The sequence below is a fragment of the Macaca mulatta genome, chromosome 1 (assembly GCF_049350105.2).
Source record: "Macaca mulatta isolate MMU2019108-1 chromosome 1, T2T-MMU8v2.0, whole genome shotgun sequence".
Classification (NCBI taxonomy): Eukaryota; Metazoa; Chordata; class Mammalia; order Primates; family Cercopithecidae; genus Macaca; species Macaca mulatta.
In genome coordinates, this window is record NC_133406.1 from 208,556,096 (window position 1) to 208,575,384 (window position 19,289).

Sequence of the window (19,289 nt, forward strand, 5' to 3'; positions counted from 1 at the left end):
TGGTAAACTCTCAAGACACAGTTGAAGCTCAAGATCTACAATGACTACAAGAGTTACCAGCTCTGGTTCTGCCCTAAACTTGGAGGGTGCCAAGATCTGGTGCTTTGCAGAAGCGTGGCTGCATGAGGGAGTGTGCAGCGGGTGGGTCTCTTCCTCACTTCCTGGGTAAACGCTGGGAGACTGTGTAAATAAGAACTTTGGTCCCTGGGCCCCAGCTGTTTATCCATTGGCGACTGATTTCCCTCTCTGGCCACTTCCTCCTGCACAGAGTTTGGCCTGCCTGCGTTTCCAAAGCTTTGTTTATACTCTTATTTGGGATATGGAGCCTCCATGGGAAGGAATGGGTGTTTTGGAGGTGAGAAAAAAAAATATTTTTCTTCAGGCCCCAAACCAACATGTGGCTGAAATGACCAGCCTATTTATTCCCAGTCAATAAACTATGTGATTAGAGATGGAAAGGGGGCAAATGGAAGAGCAGATACTCATGTGAGCTAATCTGTGAGGCTAGGGAGGACTTTTCTATGGGTTTCTCTCTTTCCACTATATACACTTTTCTCATGCTCAGGCTAGTTTTAGATTAAAGGGAAGCAATACTGGGTGAGAGGTGGAGGCAGAGAAGGCAGTCAAATGCTCACTGTAGAAAGAGGTGTGGGGATTAAACACTAACCTCAGGATAGTGCTTATACCTTGGCAGTGCTGGTAATGGGGTGGGGGGCTGGGGGAGTGGGAGAGAAAGGGTATGTGATCAAGGAAAGATGCCCAAGGGGGCATCAACTGTATTAATAATGTTTTCTTTCTCAGGCTGGGTAGTGGGCACATGGATGTTCATTATATTATTATTATTATTTTATTTTTATTTTTTTGAGACAGAGTCTGGCTTTGTTGCCCAGGCTGGAGTGCAGTGGCGGGATCTCAGCTCACTGCAAGCTCCGCCTCCCGGGTTCACGCCATTCTCCTGCCTCAGCCTCCCGAGTAGCTGGGACTACAGGCACCCACCATCACGCCCGGCTAATTTTTTGTATTTTTAGTAGAGATGGGGTGTCACCGTGTTAGCCAGGGTGGTCTCGATCTCCTGATCTCGTGATCCATCCGCTTCAGCCTCCCAAAGTGCTGGGATTATAGGCGTGAGCCACTGCGCCCAGCCGATGTTCGTTATATTATTATTTATTTATTTATTTATTTTGAGACGGGGTCTCACTCTGTCGCCCAGGATGGAGTGCGGTGGCACCATCCCGGCTCACTGCAAGCTCCGCCTCCTGGGTTGACGCCATTCTCCCGCCTCAGCCTCCCGAATAGCTGGGACTACAGGCGCCTGCCACCACGCCCAGCTAATTTTTTTGTATTTTTAGTAGAGACGGGGTTTCACCGTGTTAGCCAGGATGGTCTCCATCTCCTGATCCGCTCACCTTGACCTCCCAAAGTGTATTATATTATTTTTTATGCTTTTTGTGTGTGTCTAAAATATGTTTGGTTTTTTTTGTTTTTTTTTTCCTTTGAGATGGAGTCTTGCTCTGTCGCCCAGGCTGAAGTGCAGTGGTGCGATCTTGGCTCACTGCAACCTCTGCCTTCCAGGTTCAAACAATTCTCATGCCTCAGCCTCCTGAGTAGCTGGGATTACAGGCACACACGCCACCACACATGGCTAATTTTTGTACTTTTGGTAGAGACAGGGTTTCGCCATGCTGGCCAGGCTGGTCTCAAACTCCTGGCCTCAAGTGATCCACCTGTCTCAGCCTCCCAAAGTGCTGGGATTACAGGCATGAGCTACCTTGCCTGGCCTGTGTGTCTAAAATATTTTATATACACTATATTTTTTAAAACTCCAGAATTGGGGGCCTAGAGTTCCATTCTGCAGTCTATCATCACCTTGCTGTGTGACTGGGAAAGTTTACATGTCTGTAAAATGGATGAGAATGTCTCCTAATTTTTTACCAATCCCTTTTATCATGTTTTCACCATAAGCCCCCAAGTGCATTTATTTGTGTTCCCATTTTCACTTGCTAAATACTAGGTCAGAACTTCTGGTCAAGGCTCTCAAGGTGACCAGAAAGGGTTTATTACATTTCAGCCACAAGCAAGAAAACCTGACTTACTCGATCTTATCACAAGCATAACTTCCTAGGTTAGGTGTGTGGGATATTTTTGTGTGTGTGTGTGTGTGGTTTATTTTTTGGATTGTTTGTTTTTGTTTTTTGAGAAGGAGTCTCGCTCTGTCACCCAGGCTGGAGTGCAGTGGCACGATCTCAGCTCATGGCAAGATCCGCCTGTCAGGTTCACGCCATTCTGCTGCCTCAGCCTCCCGAGTACCTGGGACCACAAGCACCTGCCACCACTCCCGGCTAATGTTTTGTATTTTTTTTAGTAGAGACAGGGTTTCACCGTGTTAGCCAGGATGGTCTCCATCTCCTGACCCCGTGATCCGCCCACCTCGGCCTCCCAAAGTGCTGGGATTACAGGCATGAGCCACCGCACCTGGCCATGTGTGTTTTTTTTTATCGAGACAAGTTCTTGCCACGTTGCCCAGGCTGGAGTGTGGTGGCGAAATGAGACCATACCTCAATGCAGGCTTGAACTAGGCTCAAGGGATCCTCCTGCCTCAGGCTCCTGAGTAGCCAGAATCACAGGCATGTGCCACCATGCCCAACTAATTTTTTACTTTTTTTTTTTTTAAAGAGATGGGGGTCTCACTATGCTGCCCAGGCTGGTCTTGAACTCCTGGCCTCAAGCTATCCCTCCTGCACTGGCATTACAGGTGCATTCTACTACATCCAGCGCCTAGGTTAGATATTGGTACATATTCTAAGGAAGGGCAAGTTAAGGAGTAAGAGGAATTTAAGGCCAGGCGCGGTGGCTCACGCCTGTAATCCCAGCACTTTGGGAGGCCGAGGTGGGCAGATCACGAGGTCAGGAGATCGAGACCATCCTGGCTAACACGGTGAAACCCCGTCTCTACTAAAAATACAAAAAATTAGCTGGGCATGGTGGTACGCGCCTGTAGTCCCAGCTACTTGGAGGCTGAGGCAGGAGAATGGCGTGAACCTGGGAGGCAGAGCTTGCAGTGAGCCGAGATCGCGCCACTGCACTCCAGCCTGGGCGACAAAGCAAGACTCCGTCTCAAAAAAAAAAAAAAAAAAGAGGAATTTGAGGCTGCAGTGAGCTATGATCTTGCCACTGTACTTACCCTGGATGATAAACTATCTCTAAAAACAAGAATAAAAATAAAAATAATTCTTTTTTTAAAAAGAGCTCATTACTGTCTTCGTAGATACCCCAGGTTATAAAGCACTATGTTAAGTGACATCTAAAGTCTTTGTCTACTCTGACCCTCCATAACCCTATGAATCAACTCAGTGAGGTACTCTGAAGTCCTTAGAGAGGCTTATTCTTCCTACCCCCCATTTCTGATGACAGAAAAATCCAAGACCTAATTATTTTAATTAGAAAAAAATTTTTTTTTAGAGATCAGGTCTCACTATATTGCCCAAACTAGCCTTGAACTCCTGGGCTCAAGCAATCTTCCTGCTTCAGCCTCCTGAGTAGTTGGGACTATAGGTGCCCAGACCAAATTTTTTTTTTTGAGATGGAGTCCCGCTCTGTCACCCAGGCCGGAGTGCAGTGGCACGATCTCAGCTCACTGCAACCTCTGCTTCCTGGGTTCAAACAATTCTCCTGCCTCCGCCTCCTGAGTAGCTGGGATTACAGGCATGTACCACCAAACCAAGCTAATTTTTGTATTTTTAGTAGAGATGGGGTTTCACTATGTTGGCCAGGCTGGTCTCAAACTCCCGACCCCAGGTGATCTGCCTGCCTTGGCCTCCCAAAGTGCTGGGATTATAGGTGTGAGCCACCATGCCCAGCCAGACTGAATTTTTAATGTACAACTTTAGAATGCTGGATTCAGAAAAATTGGAGCACCAGAGCAGAACCTGCACACTCCTAAGGGCATAGTATTTTGTCTGCCTTGATGAGTTTGTAAATAATAAAAATAGTAAGTCATAATAGCAAAAGCGATTATGCAACAGCAAAATATCAAAAGCAATTCATTGAGGGTAGATACTTTAAATACATTATCTGGCCGGGCGCGGTGGCTCAAGCCTGTAATCCCAGCACTTTGGGAGGCCGAGACGGGTGGATCACGAGGTCAGGAGATCGAGACCATCCTGGTGAACACAGTGAAACCCCGTCTCTACTAAAAAACTACAAAAAACTAGCCGGGCGAGGTGGCGGGCGCCTGTAGTCCCAGCTACTCGGGAGGCTGAGGCAGGAGAATGGCGTGAACCCGGGAGGCGGAGCTTGCAGTGAGCTGAGATCCGGCCACTGCACTCCAGCCTGGGCGACAGAGCGAGACTCCGTCTCAAAAAAAAAAAAAAAATTAAAATTAAATAAATAAATAAATAAATACATTATCTTCACTTATCCCCTCATCCTTCACTAGGAAATAGGCACTAATGTCTTTTTTTTTTTTTTTGGTCTCACTCTGTTGCCCAGGCTAGAGTATAGTAGTACAATCACGGCTCACTGCAGCCTCGACCTTCCAGGCTCAAAAGATCCTCCTTCCTCAGCCTCCCGAGTAGCTGGGACCACAGGTGTGCACCACCATGCCCAGCTAATTTTTTAATTTTTTTGTAGAGATGGAGGTCTCACTATATTGCCCAGGCTGGTCTCAAACTCCTGGCTGGGCTCAAGCAATCCTCCCACCTTGGGCTTCCAAAGTGCTAGGATTACAGGCATGAACCGCTGTGCCTGTCCTGTCTTCCTCTTAAAGAGGGAAAACAGGTCGGGCACGGTGGCTCACGCCTATAATCCCAGCACTTTGGGAAGCCAAAGCCGGTGGATCACCTGAGGTTAGGAGTTCGAGACCAGCCTGACTAACATGGAGAAACCTAAAAATACAAAATTAGCCGGGTGTGGTGGCACATCCCTGTAATCCCAGCTACTTGGGAAGCTGAGGCAGGATAATCACTTGAATCCGGGAGGCGGAGGTTGTGGTGAGCAGAGATCGCCCCATTGCACTCCAGCCTGGGCAACAAGAGTGAAACTCTGTCTCAGGAAAAAAAAAAAAAAAAAAAGGAGGGGGCAGGGAAATAACACCAGAGGGGCCAGGAGACCAAGGATTCAAACTAAGACATGAAAGCTTATTTTCTTACTTTAATAGCAAGCTGCTTCTCTAGTGACAGCCCACTCTGCTGAGAATAGAGCCTGATCCTTGGCCTAAATGGGTTATGGAAACCTCTAAAGCCATCTACAGGAAAGGCATGAATTTGCCTCATCTTGGAGGGAAATAAGACCCTGCAATTCAGAGCAAACACCTCACTCACAGCAGCTGGCAGCTCCTGGAGTTGTCAGTAGCAAAGAAGCTTAATGCTTCAAGGAAGGTCTCTGTGGTTCTGTCATCAATACCACTGTACAGTTATTATTAGTTATAATAATAGTTATAAATACCTTTCTTCCTTGGGAATAAGACTACCTTGTGGTCAGCAGCAATAAACAAGTGCCGCATATTTTCTGACACTTCAATCTAAGCTGTCATAAATTAATCAAAACTTCTTCTGGTCAATGCTGTTACACTATATGAAGTCTTAGGTGCTAAGAGATAATTTCTAAAATAACACAAGGGGGAAGTCAGGTATGATAGTTTAGTTCCAAATTTGAATACTTTTTTCCCCCCCACAGCTAAAATAATTCCCACGATTCCTACAAATTAAGCGTGGCTTCCAAGATGAGACCTGCTCTGAAGTTTCAAGTCCAAGGGGCCAGGGGCGCAATCACCTCATCTCAAAGATTACACCATCTAGAATCTGTCCTGAGTGGCCTCTAAATTCTCAATCAATACCCACTAAGTTAAAACAGTTACAGTTGGACAGAAATCAGAGATCACGTGGCCCAGTCCACTTTACAAAAATCTGAGAAGTGACTTGCCCAGTCAGCTGAGAGTTAGAGTTAAATTTTACTGTATCTACTGTCTCTCCGTCCCAGGTCAGTGCTTTTTCCACTACAATAATTACAGTACTCTTGGGACAGTGTTGTGAACATAACCAGAAAAAGTACTACCTCTATTGTTCACAAATCAGGAAACATGAAAAACCCGACTTGAGGGGAAAAAGCACTCTGGCACCTTTAGGAGGTAGGGGAAATCTGGTGTCCACTGAATGGGAGGTGCCAGGACAGCAGAGCGGGCCTCTGCAGTGGAAAGTAAGATGCAACTGGGGGCTTGGGAGTGTGGAGGAAAAGAATGGACTTACATCTCTGCATCTGCTTGCTGTACTCCGACATGTTATCTGGACGGATGGAGCGCAAGAATTTAATGTAGTCGTCACTATGGTACTTGGTCATCTCCTCAGCATTGGCTTTGTGAGGGCGCTAGAGGGCAGAAGGGAGAAAGGGCAAGTTATTTTTGACCACGGCCAGTCCACTCAATCTAGTTTGAATATTTCTATTTCCTGCGCAGCACGGAGCTAGGTGCTATAAAGAATAAAAAGAAATAACTGATTAGATTCAGGCCTCAAGAGATTTACAAGATAACTAGGCAAACAAGATTACCAAAGGAGACAGAGTATCAGAAGGCCTAGAGTAACTCAAGCTCTGTTGCTTAGGCAAGTTACTATCTCTTGAACCTCCATTTCCTCATTTATTAAACAGGGACAACATGGACCACACAGGGAAGTTAAGAGAATCGGAAGAGGTTGTTAAATCTCTTTGTAAACTGTAAGGTGCTTCACAAAATTATTATTATTATTTATTTATTTATTTATTTATTTATTTATTTTATACGGAGTCTCACTCTGTTGCCCAGGCTAGAGTGCACTGGGACAATCTCGGCTGACTGCAAGCTCCGCCTTGTATTTTTAGTAGAGACGGAGTTTCACAGTGTTAGCCGGGATGGTCTCGATCTCCTGACCTCGCGATCTGCCCGCCTCGGCCTCCCAAAGTTCTGGGATTACGGGCATGAGCCTCCACGCCAGGCCTTTTTTTTTCTGTTTTCTTTTTTTGTTTTTTTTTTTTTGAGGCAGAGTCTCAATCTGTCACCCAGGCTGGAGTGCAATGGCGCGATCTCGGCTCATTGCAACCTTCGCCTCCCGGGTTCAAGAGATTCTCCTGCCTCAGCCTCCCGAGTAGTTGGGATTACAGGTGCCCACTACCAAGCCAGCTAATTTTTGTAGTTTTGGTAGAGACAGGGTTTTGCCATGTTGGTCAGGCTGGTCTCGAACTGCTGACCTCAGGTGATCCGCCGGCCTCAGCCTCCCAAAGTGCTGGATTACAGGCGTGAGCCACCGTGCTCGGCCTACAAAATTATTACTTTTTATTATTAAATATTATATAAAACTGGCTGGGTGTGGTGGCTCATGCCTATAATCCCAGCACTTTGGGAGGCTGAGGCGGGCAGATCACCTGAGGTTAGGAGTTCAAGACCAGCCTGACCAATATAATGAAACCTGGTCTCTACAAAAAACACAAAAATTAGCTGGGCGTGGTGACATGCACCTGTAATCCCAACTACTCAGGAGGCTGAGACAGGAAAATCGCTTGAACCCAGGAGGTGGAGGTTGCAGCAAGCTGAGATTGCGCCACTGTACTCTATCCTGGGCAACAAGAGCGAAACTCCCTCTCAAAAATTAAAAATAAATATGTATATATATGTATCATAAAATTATGGACAAAATGGCTCCAAGAGTTCATGAAAAAAGGGTATCTAATGACAACTGAAACAGATGGGAAATCCTTTATAAGTCATCACATCAACAATTTTTATCACATCCTCCCCTTGCCACTTTCTTGACAAGATAATTTCCTGGTTATCCCAACATTCTGATTCCTCCTTCCCTCTTTTTAAAATTCTCTTCTTTTCCTCCCATCCCTTAAAGGTAGGTCTTCTTCAGAGATGACCCTCTGCCTCTCTAATTACCAATACAACAAAAGTCCTCACTTAATGTTATCCACAGGTTCCTGGAAATTGTGACTGTAGGCAAAATAATGTATTAAGAAACCAATTTTACCACAGGATAATTGATATAAACAAGAATTTAAGCTCCTACAGCATATTTCTGTCACAAAAACATCACTAAAATTCTAAATAAAGACCCAAAACACTTCAAACATTAAATACTGAAATAAATGTGAACTATCCCTATATTTAAGAAAGATTTATAAAAATAAGGAAGATGATTATTGGGCTGGGTGCAGTGGCTCATGCTTAAAATCCCAGCACTTCGGGAGGCTGAGGCAGGTGGATCACTTGAACCCAGGAGTTTGAGACCAGTCTGGACAACATGGTGAACCCTGTCTCTACAAAAATATAAAAAATTAGCCGGATGTGGTGGTACTTGCCTATAGTCCCAGCTACTCAAGAGGCTAAGGTGGATCATCTGAGCACAGGGAAGTCGAGGCTGCAGTCAGCTATAATCTTGCCACTGCACTACAGCCTGGGCAACAGAGCAAGACCCCGTCTCAAAAAATATATACATTATTATTTACCCAATTTTTGGTGCATCAGTGAGTGATGGTGGTTGTGGTGGTGGTGGGTTAAATCACATAATAAATGTATGCAGGCCGGGCGCGGTGGCTCACGCCTGTAATCCCAGCACTTTGGAAGGCCGAGGCGGGCGGATCACAAGGTCAGGAGATCGAGACCATGGTGAAACCCCGTCTCTACTAAAAATACAAAAAATTAGCCGGGCGCAGTGGCGGGCGCCTGTAGTCCCAGCTACTCGGGAGGCTGAGGCAGGAGAATGGCGTGAACCCGGGAGGCGGAGCTTGCAGTGAGCCGAGATTGCGCCACTGCACTCCAGCTTGGGCGACAGAGCAAGACTCCGTCTCAAAAAAAAATAAATAAAAATAAATAAATAAATAAATGTATGCAAAGTGAAAATTGCAAGGAGAACCTTCTACCATCATGCAATTCAAAAACGAACAATAATAAATATGGCAGGCTGGCTCACTGAGTGTTTCTGTATCACATCTTTTATTGTTGTGCATCTGTATGATTATTATCTACTTTACGAATTTTTATTTGACAATAATTTGAATTCAATCATTCATTTCCAAGGGTGGCCAGAGCCTGTCCCTGCAGCTCAGCACAAGGAACCAACCTTGGACACGATGCCATTCCATCACAGGGTGCACTCACACCCATATCCACACTTGCTCAGACTAGGACCATGAAAACATGGCAACTCACCTCACATGCACATCTTTGGGATGTGGCAGAAAACTGGAGTACCCGGAGAAAACCTACACAGACAAGGGGAGAATGTGCAAACACCACACAGATAGTGGCCACGCCAGATATCAGTTATTTTTCTCCTCAACGTTGTAATTAAATGATGCTGAGCGAAGTGATGTTATTTGAGAACCTGCCATATTTTCTGTAGTTTATAAAGCATTTTTAATACACAGCCAACATTTATTGTTTCCTCTATGACAGTCACTCTTTCAGACACTTTAAATACTACCTCATATGATTCTCACAACAACCTTTTAAAGATCTAAGCCCTGGAGGATCACTTGAGCCTAGGACTTCAAGGCTAGCCTGGACAACATAGTGAGACCCTGTCTTTTTCTCTTTTTTAAAATAATTATCAGGGCCAGGCACAGTGGCTCACACCTGTAATCCCAGCACTTTGGGAGGCTGAGGTGGGCAGATTACCTGAGGCCAGGAGTTTGAGACCACCCTGGCCAACATAGTGAAACACCATCTCCACTAAAAATACAAAAATTAGCTGGGAGTGGTGGCGGGTGCCTGGAATCCCAGCTACTCAGGAGGCTGAGGCAGAAGAATTGCTTGAACTCAGAGGCAGAAGCTGCGGTGAGCTGAGATCATGCTACTGCATTCCAGCCTGGGCAACAAAGCGAGACTCCAGCTCAAAAAAATACATAAATAAAATAAATTATCGGGCAACCTCTCCTAGCCAGAATAGGTTCAGACTCCCAAGACCCCATCTTTGAAAAACAAAAAACAAAAAAAACACCTTTTAAAGTTCATGGCCAGGTACGTTGGCTCACGCCTATAATCCCAGCATTTTGGGAGGCCGAGGTGGGAGGATTGCTTGAGGCCAGGAGTTTGTTTTTGTTTTTGTTTTTGTTTTTGAGACAGAGTCTCGCTCTGTCGCCCGGGCTGGAGTGCAGTGGCCAGATCTCAGCTCACTGCAAGCTCCGCCTCCCGGGTTCACGCCATTCTCCTGCCTCAGCCTCCCGAGTAGCTGGGACTACAGGCGCCCACCACCGCGCCCGGCTAATTTTTTGTATTTTTTAGTAGAGACGGGGTTTCACCGTGTTAACCAGGATGGTCTTGATCTCCTGACCTCGTGATCCGCCCGTCTCGGCCTCCCAAAGTGCTGGGATTACAGGCTTGAGCCACCGCGCCCGGCCGAGGCCAGGAGTTTGAAACCAGCCTGGCCAACATGACAAAATCCCATCTCTACAAAAAATACAAAAATTAGCCGGGCACAGTGGCAGGCGCCTGTAATTCCAGCTACTCGGGAGGCTGCAGTATGAGAATCACTTGAACTCAGGAAGCAGAGGTTGCAGTGAGCCCAGATCGTGCCACTGCACTCCAGCCTGAGCAACAGAGCATGACTCTGTCTCAAAAAAAAAAAAGTTTGGCCGGGCACAGAGGCTCACATCTGTGATCCCAGAACTTTGGGAGGCTGAGGAGGGTGGATCAAGAGGTCAGGAGTTCAAGACCAACCTGGCCAAGATGGTGAAACTCCGTCTCTACTGAAAATACAAAAATTAGCCGGGCATGGTGGCATGCACCTATAATCCCAACTACTCAGGAGGCTGAGGCAGAGAACTGCTTGAACCTGGGAGGCAGAGGTTGCAGTGAGCCAAGATGGTGCCACTGCACTCTAGCCTGGGCGACAGAGTGAGAATCCATCTGATAAAACAAAAAACAAACAAAAAAAAGTTCCCAGCCGGGCACAATAGCTCATGCCTGTAATCCCAGCACTTTGAGAGGCTGAGCGGGGCAGATCACTTGAGGTCAGGAGTTCGAGACCAGTCTTGACCAACATGGTGAAACCCCATCTCTAATAAAAATACAAAAAATTAGCCGAGCGTGGTGGCAGGCGCCTGTAATCGCAGCTACTCGGGAGGCTGAGGCAGAGAATCGCTTGAATCCAGGAGGCAGAGGTTGCAGTGAGCCGAGATCACACCACTGCATTCTGGGCAACAGAGTGAAATTCCATCACAAAAAAAAAAAAAAAAAAAAAAAAAATTCATACTATTATTATCCTTATTTCACAGGGAGGAAACTACAAAAGAGAGAGGTTAAGTAATTTGCCTGGGGTTACACAGCTGGTAAACTGGAAGGAATCCAGAGATCTGGCTCCAGGTACTTTGACTCTCATTTAATCCTCACTTAATTTAATGCAGCATACAAGACTGAACGACAGATACTGTTTTATCAAAAACAGCCATAGAGAAGCCAGGTGCAGTGGCATGCACCGTAGTCCCAGCTGCTCAGGAGTCTAAGATGTAAGGATCACTTGAGCCCAGGAGTTCAAGACCAGCCTGGGCAAACAGTGAGACCCTATCTCTAAAAAGGCAAACCAAAACACCTACAGTGAAAGAAAAAAGACTTGGCTCCAAATACCAAGTTGTTTTTACTATACTAAGCCCTTTACCCTCTTCCTAATGTCATCAAAACTCTGGTCTGGCTATCCCTTCTACACAGATGACTGCACAAACTCCATTTTGATCTTAGTTCTGAGCTCCAGATTCATACGTCCAATAGCTTCTCAGTCTGCTCCACCCACAAATCCTAAAGGCACTTCAAATTCAACTGGACTGAACAATTTGTTGTTGAGAGCCTAGAAGCACTCAAATTCCACTTAACTTCCAGAAGTTCTCTTTCACTATTTCTGTTAATGATACCAACTGTCTACTCAGGCTGAAAACCTAAGTGTCATTTTAAACTCTGCCCTCTTTTGCTTTCCCATTTCAATCCATTGCCAGTCTCTCTCGTGCCTCCATAATCTTGATTGCATCTACTACCCTATTTTTCCTATGCCCCTCTTTCCCAGGTTTCCTATTCTCAGCACCAACCACCTAGCTGTTCAAGATCGAAGCCAGGGCATCACCTTTGGTTTTTTTGTTTGTTTGTTTTTGTTTTGTTTTGTTTTTTGAGACAGTCTCATTCTGTCGCCTAGGCTGGAGTGTAATGGCATGATCTCGGTTCATTGCAACTTCTGCTGCCCAGGTTCAGCGATTCTCCTGTCTCAGCCTCCTAAGCAGCTGGGATTACAGGTGCCCGCCACCACGCCCAGCTAATTTTTGTATTTTTAGTAGAGATAGGGTTTCACCATGTTGGCCAGGCTAGTCTCAAGCTCCTGACCTCAGGTGATCTGCCGGCCTCGGCCTCCCAAAGTACCAGGATTACAGGCATGAGCCACCACGCCCGGTCTGGGGTAACATCTTTGATTCTTCTTTTTTCATCCACTACATTCAGCTTCTCTTGAAACTACCACCAATGTATTATCTGTCAAATCTGTCCACTTCCATTTCGGGGCTACCATTTTTTTTTGACTTGGATTCTGGCAACAATCTCCTAACTGGTATCCTAGCCTCCCTCTTAACCATTGTTAATTTATGCTCAATACTACAGGCAGACTTTTCTGTCTGTCTTTCTTTTCTCTTTTCTTTCTTTTCCTTCCTTCTTTTCTCTCTTTCCTTCCTTCTTTCTTTCTCTTTCTTTTTCTTTCCTTCTTTTTCTTTCTCTCTTTCTCTCCCTCTCTCTCCCTCTCCCCCTTTCTCTCTCTCTCTCTCTCTCTCTCTTTTTTTTTCTTTTTTTGAGGCAGAGTCTCTCTCTGTCACCCAGGCTGGAGTGCAGTGGCGCGATCTCGGCTCACTGCAAGCTCCGCCTCCTGGGTTCACGCCATTCTCCTGCCTCAGCCTCCCCAATAGCTGGGACTACAGGCACCCGCCACCACGCCTGGCTAATTTTTTTGTATTTTTAGTAGAGACGGGGTTTCACCATGTTAGTCAGGATGGTCTCGATCTCCTGACCTTGTGATCCGCCCATCTCGGCCTCCCAAAGTGCTGGGATTACAGGCGTGAGGCACCGCGCCTGGCCTTTTTTTTCTTTGTATCACCAAGTTTCACTCTTGTCACCCAGCTGGAGTGCAACAGCACGATCTTGGCTCACTGCAACCTCCGCCTCCAAGGTTCAAGCAATTCTCTTGCTTCAGCCTCCCAAGTAGCTGGGATTACAGGCGCCCGCCATCACACCCGGCTAATTTTTGTATTTTTTAGTAGAGATGGGGATGTTGGCCAGGTTGGTCTCAAACTGCTGACCCCAGGTGATCCACCCGCCTCAGCCTCCCAAAATGCTGGGATTACAGGCGTGAGCCACCATGCCCGGCCTGTCTTTTTCTTTTTTATTTAGAGACAGGATCTCCCTATGTTGCCCAGGCTGGTCTTGAACTCCTGGGCTCAAGTGATCCTCTTGCCTCACCCTTGCTAGTAGCTGGGATTACGAGCATGTGTCACTGTGCCTGTTATAGAGTTATCAGTCTTAAAATGCAAACTGAATCACGTCACTCCCCTCTAAAAACACTTCAATGGCTTCATTACTCAAAATATCAAGTTCAAACTCTTTAACCTGGCTTGGAAAACCAGAATAATCTGCCTGCTCACCCTACTTGCACTCCCCTAAATATTTTGTGCTCTATCCCAGGGAACACCAAACTCAAAGCACTCATAAGGGCCAGTCAGTTTAGCTAACTAACTTGGTGCTTAAAACAAACACAAACAAAACACTGGTGAGCAGAGGACAGCCTTTATTTACATAGCTCTAGCTGATGACTGCCATGAGGGAATTTGAGCCCAACTGCCAGATCCTTTCTGGACAGATTTCATTTTTTAAAGGTTGGTCACTAACGTAAAGCCCTTAAAATACTTTGTGAGTTAAATAAAACATGTTTGAGAGGCTGAATTGATCTCATTCACTGTGCCAATCTGCCAAGCACCATTTTGCTTGCAGTTCCCCAAGGGCCATCTCTCTCACCTTTAGGCCTTTATACATGCTATGACCTAGAACACTGTTCTCTTCACACCCTCTACTCAACCTCTAGATTGCAATTAAAAGTCAACCCAGGCACACACTTGTAGTCTCAACTACTTGGGAGGCTGAGGCAGGAGAATCACTTGAGCACAGGAGTTTGAGGCTATAGTGCATTATAATCTCACCTAGGAATAGCCACTGCATTCCATCCTTGGCAACAAAGCAAGGCTTTTTTTTTTTTTTTTTTTTAGACTCGCTCTGTTGCCCAGGCTGGAGTACAGTGGTGCAACCTCAGCTCACTGCAGTCTCCGCCACCCAGGTTCAAGCGACTTTCCTGCCTCAGCCTCCCGAGTAGTTGGGATTACAGGCATCCACCACCATGCCCAGCTAATTTTTGTATTTTTAGTAGAAACAGGGTTTCACCATGTTGGCCAGGTTGGTCTTGAACTCCTGACCTCAAGTGATCTGCCTGCCTCGGCCTCCCGAAGTGCTGGGATTGCAGGCGTGAGCCACCACACCCGGCCAAGGCTGTCTCTTTTTTTTTTTTTTTTTGAGACGGAGTCTCGCTCTGTCGCCTAGGCTGGAGTGCAGTGGCCAGATCTCAGCTCACTGCAAGCTCCGCCTCCCAGGTTCACGCCATTCTCCTGCCTCAGCCTCCCGAGCAGCTGGGACTACAGGCGCCCGCCACCTCGCCCGGCTAGTTTTTTTGTATTTTTTTAGTAGAGACGCGGTTTCACCGGGTTAGCAAGGATGGTCTCGATCTCCTGACCTTGTGATCCGCCCGTCTCGGCCTCCCAAAGTGCTGGGATTATAGGCTTGAGCCACCACACCCGGCCTAAGGCTGTCTCTTAAAATAAAAGAGAGAGAGAAAGAGAGAGAGAGAAGAAAAGCCAATTCCCCCAAAAAGCTGTCCTTGACCTCTCAGAATCTCAGTTAAGTAACTCTCTGAAATGTTACCCTGAGAAGCCTGTACTTCCCTTATCATTTCACTCACCAAACTGCATAGAAATTGCATGTTTGCTTGGTCTACTCTGGGAGGCCAGGAGCAGGTTCTACCTTTATTTGAAGCAACAAGCATGGTGCCTGACATACAGCAGCTGCTCAATGAGTAACTGTTGACCTAACCAGTTAACTCTTGGCTGGGTGTGGTGGCTCATGCCTACAATCCTAACACTTTGGGAGGCCAAGAGGGGCAGACTGCTTGGGCCCAGCACTTTGAGACCAGCTTACACAACAAGGGGAAATCCCATCTCTATAAAAAATATGAAAATTAGCCAGGTATAGTAGCACACAGTGTAGTCCCAGCTACTCAGGAGACTGAGGTGGGAGGATCACTTGAGCCCAGGAGGGTGAGGCTGCAGTGAGCTGTGATCACATCACTGCACTCCAGCCTGGATGACAGAGCAACACCCTATCTCAAAATATAAAACAGGTCGGGCGCCACGGCTCACGCCTGGGAGTCCGGGGCAGGCGGATCACGAGACCATCCTGGCTAACACGGTGAAACCTCGTCTCTACTAAAAATACAAAAATATAAAAATACAAAAAATTAGCCAGGCATGGTGGCGGGCGCCTGTAGTCCTAGCTACTCGGGAGGCTGAGGCAGGAGAATGGCGTGAACCTGGAAGGCAGAGCTTACAGTGAGCTGAGATTGTGCCACTGAGCTCCAGCCTGGGCGACAGAGCGAGACTCCGTCTCAAAAAAAAAATAAATAAGTAAAAAGAAAAAAAAAAAAAAAAAAAAACCCATACATAAATTAAATCTCACTTGGAGTATTTTTGGCCTCCTAATTGGTCCTATTTCTATCCAGCCTTATCAGCTTCCATCTTCCACACTGGTATCACAAAAATCTTAAAATGTTAATGTACTGCTCTCATTCAATGACACCCTGTTGACGAAGTAAAGATTCTAAGTTCTTTGATATAGCAATCAAGAAATTTCACATGGTTCCCTTCCCAATGTAATTGCCCCACTCTCTTTCACAAATATTATACTCCAAACAACTCCTCCTTAAGACCTAGAGAGCTATAGAGCTTTTCAACAGTGTTTGTGCTCATGTTCTTCCTATTATCTGAAATTCGTCCCTTATCCCAAATCTCTGAAGGAAAGAGCTCATCTCAAATGCCACCTCTTTTACAAAGTAAAAGCAAATCACCTTCTAACAACCCATCTTCATCCCAGGACTCAAAGTTCCAAAGAGGCCAGGCGCGGTGGCTCATGCCTGTAATCCCAGCATTTTGGGAGGCCGAGACGGGTGGATCACGAGGTCAGGAGATCGAGACCATCCTGGCTAACACGGTGAAACCCCGTCTCTACTAAAAAAATACAAAAATTAGCCGGGCGCGGTGGTGGGCGCCTGTAGTCCCAGCTATATGGGAGGCTGAGGCAGGAGAATGGCTTGAACCTGGGAGGCGGAGCTTGCAGTGAGTGGAGATCGCGCCAATGCACTCCAGCCTGGGTGACAGAGCGAGACTCTGTCTCAAAAAAAAAAAAAAAAAAAAGTTCCAAAGAATACAGCAGTGCCCTCTTATCCTCAGTTGTGGTTTCTACAGTTCCAGTGACACACAATCACTGTCCAAAAATATTACATGAAAAATGCCAGAAATAAACAATTCATAAGTTTCAAATTGTGAGCCATTCATGATGAAATTCTGTAACATCCAGGTCTGTCCCCTGGGTGTGAATCATCCCTTTATCTGGCATATCCACGCTGTATACTACCCACCTGTGAGTCACTTAGTAGATCTCTCAGTAATCAGGTCAGTTATCAAGGTATCGCAGTGTTTCTGTTCAAGAAACCCTTGTTTTACTTAATAATGGCCCCAAAGTACAAGAGTAGTGATGTTGGCAATATGCCAAAGAGAAGCTGTGCTGTGCTTCCTTTATATGAAAGGGTTGAAGTTCTTAATACAGTAAGGAAAGAAAAAAATCCTGTGCTGAAGTTGCTAAGAGCTAAGATCTACAGTAGGAATGAATCTTCTTTTTTTTTATTTTTGGGAAGGAGTTTCTCATTGCCCCAGCTAGAGTGCAATGGTGCGATCTCAGCTCACTGCAACCTCTGCCTCCCAGGTTCAAATGATTCTCCTGTCTCAGCCTCCTGAGTAGCTGGGATTACAGGCATGCGACACCACATCTGGCTAATTTTGTATTTTTAGTAGAGACAGGGTTTCACCATGTTAGTCAAGGTGATCTCGAACTCCTGACCTCAGGTGATCCACTGGCTTTGGCCTCCCAAAGCACTGGGATTATAGGCATGAGCCACCACGCCTGGCCAGGAATGAATCTTCTATGCATGAAACTGCAAACAGTTTATTGTTATAATTGTCCTAGTTTATTATTATTGTTGTTAATTTCTTACTCTACCTAATTTAAAAATTAAGCTTTATCAGAGGTATATATGTACAGGAAAAAATATAACATATATAGGGTACAGTACTATCCATGGTTTCAGGCATCTACTGGGGGTACTAGAAAGTATCCCCGCTCAGATAAGAGTGGGCTACTGCATTACCCCACAGTCCAAAATCACAAAATACACAGGAAACACAGTCCAGGATCCTACAGAAACAAAACAAACAACAGAATCAGCTCTAAATAGACCTTGGTGAATTAGTGAAACGCATATCAAAATCACAATTAAATTAAAAAGAAGTGCTACTCAGGAGGCTGAGGAGGGAGGATTACTTGAGTCCAGGAGGTTGAGGCTGCAATGAGCTATGACTGTGCCACTGTACTCTAGCCCAGGCAACAGAATAAAACACTGTCTCTAAAAGAGAGAAAAAGAGGCTGGGTGCCATGGCTCACACCTGTAATCCCAAAATTTGCAAGGCCAAGGTGGGCGGATCACCTGAGGTTGGGAGTTCGAGACCAGCCTGACCAATATGGAGAAATCCCATCTCTACTAAAAATACAAAATTAGCTGGCTATGGTGGCGCATTCCTGTAATCCCAGCTGCTCGGCAGGTAGAGATTGCAGTGAGCTGAGATTGCACCATTGCACTCCAGCCTGGGCAACAAGAGCAAAACTCTGTCTCAAAAAAAAAAAGAGCGAGAAAAAGAAAAACAAAGTGAAAGGGCAAATAGCCAAATCACTTTTTCAGAAGAACAAAGTGGGAGAACTGTGCTACCACATAACAAGACTTACTATAATATAAATTAAGTAATTAAGCCACTGTGGTATTGGCATATGGGTCAATAAGCAGACCAAGTCAACCGAACAGAGAGCCCAAAGCCAGACACACACATACTGCCTGGCACAAAATAGGTGCCTGATGAGTATATATGCAATGAATAAGTAAAAATGGACATTTAATATATAAAAGAAATGGGTCAGGCACTGTGGCTCATGCCTGTAATCTCAGCACTTTGGGAAGCCAAGGTGGGCAGATCACTTGAGCCCAGGAGTTTGAGACCAACCTGGTTAACACAGCAAAACCCCATCTCTACAAACATACAAAAATTAGCCGAGTGTGGTGGCATGCACCCGTGGTCCCAGCTACTCAGAAGGCTGAGATGGAAAGATGGCTTGAGCCTGGGAGGCAGAGGACGCGGTGAGCCGAGATCGAGATCGCACTGCTGCACTGCAGCCTGAGTGCCAGAGTGAGACACTGTGTCAAAAAAAAAAAAAAAAAGACAACCAAATAGGAAAATGGGCAAAACGGTTGAATAGGAATTGGGGAATACAAATTAAAATAATAGTAAGATACCATTTCATGTCTACCTAAATTAGCAACAAAATTGAAATCTGACAAAATCAAGTTTTGGCAAGGACTCAGAGCAACTGCAATTCTTACATAGCTGGCAACTGGAAACTATTTTGGCTTTATCTAATACAGGTGAGTATTTGCATATGTCCTGATCCAATTCTACTCCTAGTATATCCTTTAGTGAAACTTTAGCATATATGCATCAAGAGACATGTTCAAGAAAGTTCATAGCAGCAGTATTTGCAATAGTCAAACCCCAGAAGCAAATCAAATGCCCATCAATGAGATAACAGACTAAAATACATTTATTTCAATGAAATTCAGTAAAAATAAATACAGCAGCCAGGCGCGGTGGCTCACGCCTGTAATCCCAACACTTTCAGAGGCCGAGGTGGGCGGATCACGAGGTCAGGAGATCGAGACCATCCTGGCTAACACAGTGAAACCCCGTCTCTACTAAAAAATAGAAAAAATTAGCCAGGCATGGTGGCAGACACCTGTAGTCCCAGCTACTGGGGAGGCTGAGGCAGGAGAATGGTGTGAACCCAGGAGGTGGAGCTTGCAGTGAGCCGAGATCGCGCCACT

General features: G+C 45.8%; 1 protein-coding gene across 1 annotated transcript in view; it reads right to left on the reverse strand.

Moving 5' to 3' along the window:
* Positions 1-19,289, reverse strand: part of HDAC1 (histone deacetylase 1) — a 44,100-nt gene that overhangs the window by 12,787 nt on the left and 12,024 nt on the right. Inside the window, exon 3 of the mRNA XM_015134135.3 lies at positions 6,243-6,360. Within this exon, the coding sequence (XP_014989621.1) occupies positions 6,243-6,360 (118 nt within the window). The remainder of the gene's footprint in view (positions 1-6,242; positions 6,361-19,289) is intronic.